This window comes from Myotis davidii, unplaced genomic scaffold (assembly GCF_000327345.1).
Source record: "Myotis davidii unplaced genomic scaffold, ASM32734v1 scaffold695, whole genome shotgun sequence".
Taxonomy (NCBI): Eukaryota; Metazoa; Chordata; class Mammalia; order Chiroptera; family Vespertilionidae; genus Myotis; species Myotis davidii.
In genome coordinates, this window is record NW_006286476.1 from 501,148 (window position 1) to 508,634 (window position 7,487).

Sequence of the window (7,487 nt, forward strand, 5' to 3'; positions counted from 1 at the left end):
GAGCCAGGAAATACAACATTAACAAAAACAACAACAAAATGTAGGCTAGAAAATGAGTGGGGGTGAAGGGCACATTATAAATGGAAAGGTCTCATTGAGGCCTGAATAACGGGAACAAGATAATGACAAATATTTTGAGGAGGAGTATGCTAGATAGAGGGTCTACTGAATGCAAAGTTCTGAAGAGGGAGTCGGTCTGGTAAGCACAAGGCACAGAAAGAGCCAGTGCTCCTAAAACAGAATAAATGAGGGTGAGAATGGGAGAAGAGGAGGATGGAGACGTCTAAGAGTTGCTAAGGTTTCTCGCCATTCTATATTCTATGTTTTTCTTTGATTTAATTGGAAATAAAAAGAATTGGTAGAGCTGCAAAGTGACCTTCAAAAAACAGTGAACCTGCTGGCATTTGCGGGACGTAATTATAGAGGCTCTTGAAGCATCAGCATGTGTGATCATCTTCCCCTCAGGTGCAATTGGACATTTCAGGATAGCACAGTCATTATGATCCCATAACACCATCACCATTATCTTTCCCAGAGGTGGGCTGCTTTTGGCCATTGTTCCATAGGCTCTTCTCTGGACCCCTGAGTTTGTGGGCTTATGCAGCATGGAAATAGGAACTGTGAATACTTGTGTAGGTATGCTAACATAACTGATACAGCAATTGTGGGTGTCAAGTTACAAAACCCTGTCAGATAATATTTAGAAGGTGATTGGATAATTTCCGTGAAATAATAAACAGTCTTTAGATATTCCTGTTAAACTTTCTACTCTGTGGGATGAAGGACCTACAATCATGAAAGAGCCAGCTGGTCTGGACAGGAGGGGAACCCACGGTCATCTTGGCCCACCCTGGACCCTCATGAGAAGCTAGTGTGTGACAGACAGACTTGTAAGGACAAGAGGGAGGCCAAGGTCTGATTTAACCCCAGGATCCAGAAATTTTGGATGCCACTAACTGTTTTGTTACTCAGTACCTTCCCGTTTTGCTAGTCATGGTTGGATTTTCTTTTACTTACAACCAGGGAGTTGGGACCAGTCTAGTTGTTTATCCCTGACAGGTGACTTGGACACATCTCTTCTTTGCAATGTAAAAGATGCTAGTGATTGCCCACACTAACCCCTCCAGCCACAGGCTGGGGTGGGGAAGTGGGGGAGAATGGCCCATATTTTTCACTAACTCCAGCACAGTTCACCGTGGGACATGAAAGAAGTACCTGCATTGAGTGCCACTTTAACCTCTTATTAACGATATGACCTTGGGCTAGTTAGTCACTGTGTTTGCTTCAACGTCTCATATTGAAACCCCTCCTTGGGTTATTGTGAAGCTTCCACAAGACAAGGGTCATGAAAGTGCTTTGCCCACTGTGCTAGGGATAACATTCTGACCGGGCTGGGTTCCAGACTCTTCCCTCCCCTCTCAGCTGAGACCCCAAAGATGGGGAAGACACCATCTTTCACCACAGCAGCTGATGGGCTTGAACTCTAGAACCAATAAAAGCCAGAGCTTCCAGAAGAAGGCAGGAGCCACGTACTGGGTCACAGCCCCCTCCCTGCCTGTTGAGGTTTTTTATTGCCGTGTAACAAACCACCCCGAAACCCAGTGGCACAGAGTAAGAGCCATTTTCTTCTCAAATTTCGTGAGTCAGGAATTCAGATGTAATAGAAATGGCTTGTCTCTGCCCCAAGGTATTTGGGGCTTTAGATGTGGACACGCTAATGGTGAGGCTGGGCTCAGTTAGAAGCTTCTCACTCACATGTCTTCCTCACGACCGCACTGAACTGAGATGACAGAGAGGCTAGGTCAGGCTGGCACTGCTACAGATGAAGACTTCCCTTGTCAAGTTTAGCTACTACCTGCCCTATCTGATAGAATCGCTACTAGCCATGTAGCGATTAGTTGAGTGTAAATTAGTTAAAATTAAATATACTTAAAAACTCAGCTTCTTAGTCACATTGGCCACATTTCAGCAGCCCAGTAGCTACATTTGGCTGGAGGCTGCCAGATTGGACAACGCAGCTATATAACTGCCATCACAGAGAGGTGTACCCGTCGGTGCTACTATGAGAATTTTGTCTGACTCATCTTTGCATCCTCATACCTGATCAGAGACACTCAGAAATGTTTGTTGAATTGATAAATGAAAGTAGAAATCACCATTCGTTTTTCAAATCTGTATGTCATACAGATCTTTTCAAAGCAGCAAGATAAGAAAATGGAACATACTAGTAGATATCTTGTTAAATGAAATAAATCAGTTGAAGAATGTGTGTTCTATAATCCTAATTTTAAAGCTTTTTATAAGTAAATGAGTTGTGTTTGAGCATAAAGCACACACACTGAGATTAGGTAGCATGTTAATTTTCAATATTAAGAAAATTATGGCTATTCTCAATGTCAAGTATTAATGAAAGGCAATTTTAAGAGTACAAAGACCAAAGTATTCAGAAACATGGTATTGAAGCGTAAAGACAAATCACAGCCAAGTCACATGCAAACCACAAAGCCTCTTCCCTCAGGAGTGCGCAAAGCAATATTTCCTTTCTCCAAATATGGCTCCCTTGCTAAGCTACAGAGAAGAAGGCAGATGGCACAGCTCTCATTTCCCTGTTATACCTCATGACACAGCAATACACTTTGTTCCACTTCTCCTTAAAGAAATTACTTCTGTCTATTTCAGGAATTATCTTAAACCTGGGAATGAACCTAGTGGCTGTGACAGGGTCAGAATACTGACACACGGACAGTGGTCCTCTTCTTGCTGCCTTACTTGGCTCCTCATTTGGTAGTTTATGAGCTCACAGCTGCTGGGCCAGACTTTAGTCCCTAAAATTAAGACGTTCTGTTTGACAGAGCCAAATCTAAATTGCTGAAGCAAGGACAGTAAAGCATGAAGCCGTGCCTTAAAAAGCAACTAGGGCCATCAAACCCACACTAAAAGTCAACATGATTTCAAAATGAAGATCTTCAGATGCCACAGTAATTTCTCAGGAAAAAAAAAAGGCCATCGTTAGGAGAATACTAAAGCTAAATGAGAATAACAAAATAATACAGGAGACCAGCTTAATTAGCAGCTCTGCTGTTTTATTTTATGCTCAGTTGATGGGAGAAAAGAATAGTTTCATCAGACTCTTAAAATGATTGGATTGAAAGATATGAATGTAATCATCTGGAAAAATGGCATTAACAAAATAGTTTAAAAATGAATGTGATAGAAATGACTTCTCTGCAATTATTATATTCATCGACTATTAGTTATTCTTAAACCATGATGGGTTCTAGGTTTGAGTAAAACGCCTAGAGGAGCTGATATTGGAAGAGGTTGGGTTGTTTGGTGAATGACTTCTTTCTTAATGTGTTTTTTTTTTCTGTTGCTATTTCTATTTTTCAGACCCACTATGAAAATGGGGAATACATCATCAGGCAAGGTGCAAGAGGGGACACCTTCTTTATCATCAGCAAAGGAAAGGTAAGCTCTGGTAGAGCAAGAGTGATGTCGGAGGGGACCCGGGGTTCCTCAGTAACCCTGGGAACAGCACAGGTGCAGGGTCTACTCTAGAGCTATACCAGTGTTTCCAGTTTCTGAAGCTGAAAGAGAAATACTTGAAAATAAATTTCCCAAAGGAAGAAAACATATAACGCTAAAGCCTGGGAAATAGTTTATGTGCTATACTATAATCATGATGCAAGATGCCACTGATATGTCTGCATGAATGGGAAGATTTCCATAATTAAAAGTACATGATTAAGAAGGATAAAACTAAGGTTGCTTTAAAAAAAATTTAACAGGAAAAAAATCTATCCTGTCATTATGCTATAATGAAACATCTGGACTTTGAAATCAGATGGCCCAATTTTAATTTGGGTATATAACGTGTTAGATTTAGTATCCACAGGCAAGTTGCTTAACACTCTGAGCGCAATAAGGACATAAATATATGCATGTTCTATTGTATATTCTTAAAAAATATTGAATGAATTCTAAAAACTCTTAAGATGCTAAATTATAGGACAATATAAATGAGGTAGACAAAGGAAATAAGCAAAAATAATATTTTATTCATTACTATATTGTTTTAACTTTTTAATATTATGAATCTATTATAGTTTTTATTTAAAAACTAAATAAACCCCAGCTCATTTGGTTCAATGGATAGAGCGTCAGCCTGCGAACTGAAAGGTCCTAGGTTTGATTCCAGTCAGGAGCACATGGCCGAGTTGCAGGCTCAATCCCCTGTAGGGGGCATGCAGAAGTTAGCCAATCAGTGATTCTCTGTTATTGTTGATGTTTCAGTCTCTCTCTCCCTCTCCCTTCTTCTCTGAAATTAATAAAAATATATTTTAGAAATAACTAAGAAAATAAGTGAATTGGAAAATGGGGACTTATGTAGATTAATACTCTGGAATTAGCCCTAGCCGGCTTGGCTCAGTGGATAAAGCGTCAGCCTGTGGACTGAAGGGTCGCAGATTCGATTCTAGTTAAGGGCATATGCCTGGTTTGTGGGTTAAATCCCCAGTAGGGGGCGTGAAGGAGACAGCCAATCAATGATTCTCTCTCATCATTGATGTTTCTGTCTCTCCCTCTTCCTTTCTCTCTGACATCAATACACATACACACACTCTGGAATTATAATGCTAAAATATATATCTTTAAAAACATACCTTAAATTTCTCTCAACAATAAAGTCAGAATTATTTTGCATTAAAGTGTCATTGCACTGTAAACTCTGATTTGAACTAATTTGATTTATTATAAATGATCTTTAAAAAGAATTTGCATGTGTTAGTATAGGAAGAAATGGGGGAAGATTTATATGTTTTTATTTTTACAATTGCTACCTAAAAATAAGTATATTCATTTCCTATGATTTAGCAAATATAACTGAATCTTATACCTAGAAAAGAGACTTAAAGAGCCATAGTGAGCAGGATATGAAAGATTATAAATCTTGTTGGATTTTAGATAATCCTTTTTGGACTAATTTTGAATCAAGAATGTGCATATGCCAATGTTTTACAACAGTGGCATGTCAAACTAAAGTGAAGAAAATGCTACTTATTATACCTTCATCATACCTACTTTTGACTGATATCAGAAAGCCTGGGATAGAAATAGAAGTCAGGGACTAGCTTCTTTCCAAGGCATCCTGGAATGACACGTCTGACCATAGTTATGATTAAAACTATATCTTGTGTTTTCCACTGTTAGAAGATAAGAGGTGTTAGCATTTTACATTTTATATATAAATAGTTAGAGCCTACCATTTACTGTTTTATTTCTTAACACCAACTAAAGAATCGTGGAAACTGAAAATCTTCGTGGATATAAGTGATTCCATTGGTCATAGGGAGACTTTTCACCCTCATGCTTTGGGTGTATTTTCCTTTATTACATTGCTAATTCTTTGCTATCAGGGAATGATATGTTTATCAGGTAAGATGAATTTCTGACAGGCTTATGTGAATACTCAATTACTGTAAATTCCAGCACTGCCTAAAAGAAGCTGTGTTTGCAAACCAGTTTCAGCTGATGACCGGTGCATTAGTGGTTCTGTTTTATGAGTTTCATAACAAGTCTAAATAAAAGTGGCATGCAAATTACACCATGGGAACCAATTCCATTGGCAATATTTTGGAGCACCGTAGGGATTCCAAGAGGAAAGGAGTAAGAATATATTAGGCAGTTTTGGGAACAGTGGCATTGTAGTATAACTTGATATCTGCTATTGTGATATCTGGTACTTACTATTAAGAGGATGTGTTGATAGATTTTTCTCATTTAATATCTCTCTCTCTCTCGCTCTCGCTCTCTCGCTTTCCCTCCCTTCCTTCCTCCCTCCCTCTCATTTTTGGACAAGGTGGCCAGGTAGCATGGATTCAAATAGAAAGCTCCATAGCTAGTTCATTTTACAGCATTGTGGATCAGAAAGTACTTTGTGGTTTAAATAAAAATGATAAAATACAGGCCAAAATTAGAGAGTCTAACTCTATTTAACTTTCTCTACTCTGAAATCTCTTCAGAATTAAGGATACAAATGTCCATAATGGTATCTTCATATTTAGAATGATTCATCATGCATACAAAGAAAAATGTGGAAATTACAACTTCAGAGGAAAGCTTTATTCTTGCTCTTTGAGGTGCTTATTTTTATTCACATTATAATTTTATCCAGTTAGATTTTCCCTCACATTTATCATATTAGCAGAAAGTGGTTTATTCTGTAGATGGTTCACTTTTTATTAGATCAATTCAGTAACATCTTTAAAGAACATTTCAAGATAACACTGACATTTCTCCATGGCCTGCGTAATTCTGCCATTTAGAATTTCTACTATATTTTATTAACCAAATGGCAACTGTACAGTTATACAGTATATCCTTATATCTGATTTTGAATCCATGAAGTTTGAGAATCACTGGACTAGTGTATTTCCACCCACATCTGTAAAAGCCTTGTCAACATGCAAATGATATAGCTCAGTGGTAAGATTGTTAAAAACTGCATTCCTGTGGTTTTGAAACTGTGTGGAAGAGTAGTCAAATAGATCAGTGGAGAATAATAATTGAATTCTCTGTGCTTTTTACAGACCTTCTTAATACTTATAAGAATTCTGGTCTTTGACATCCAATCTCTAAATTCAAAAATCTAAAGCATAGTGTATTTAAATGTGTTTAAGTGTCTGTCATTGCTTCAGGACATTCATTTTACTCCATTTTCCAGGCATTTGTATTTTAACTACCACTTCATTTTTCTGGGTGGCACATAGCCAGTATTATGAACATCAGTAGAGCTGGAGGGAGATTGAATTAACATAAAGGTAAAACTTATTGCATCGCTTTCCTTCTGTGGAATATTACTCAAGTCTCAAGTCCTATATGGGCTGAGATATCTTATAAGAAAGTTTTTCCATTCCAACAATTTACAGGTTTTTATTAAGTGCTTATTCCAAATTGTAGAGAATGCCAAAGAAATATCTATTTCTTTGAAGAGCATATTATTTGTTATGCTTTTAAAAGACATATATGTAATTTCTATGTCTTTTTAAAAAAGAAATTCTTTGAGTGTGGATTGTGAGGACCTGAAGACTGTACCAGAGACCTGCGGGAAGACCTTCATGAAAATGTGGCTGGCTTTTGAATGAAGGCTGGGTTTTTCTTTTTTTATTTTTTAAAATTCTCACCTGAGGATATGTTTTCATTGATTTGAGAGAGAGAGAGAGGAAGGGAGAGAGAGAGAAACATCGATCAGTTGCCTCCCATAAATACCCTGACTGGGGATCAAACCTGCAACCTTTGGTGTATGGATGACACTCTATCCAACTGGGTCACCCAGCCACGGCAAGGATGGACTTTTCTTAAAGGAGATAGGCATGCCATAGAGAAAATGTATGTGCATAGAGGTGTGGAGAAAGATGTTCATTGTAGCAAAAAAAAAAAAAAAAGGAAACAAAATAAATGTCCATGCATATGGAAATTGATAAAGTGAT

At 38.0% G+C, this 7,487-nt stretch overlaps 1 protein-coding gene across 1 annotated transcript in view; it reads left to right on the forward strand.

The window, feature by feature from the left end:
• The window catches only part of LOC107182156 (cGMP-dependent protein kinase 1-like), a 466,054-nt gene that overhangs the window by 458,120 nt on the left and 447 nt on the right, over window positions 1–7,487 (forward strand). The window contains exon 5 of the mRNA XM_015560154.1: window positions 3,391–3,468. Within this exon, the coding sequence (XP_015415640.1) occupies window positions 3,391–3,468 (78 nt within the window). The remainder of the gene's footprint in view (window positions 1–3,390; window positions 3,469–7,487) is intronic.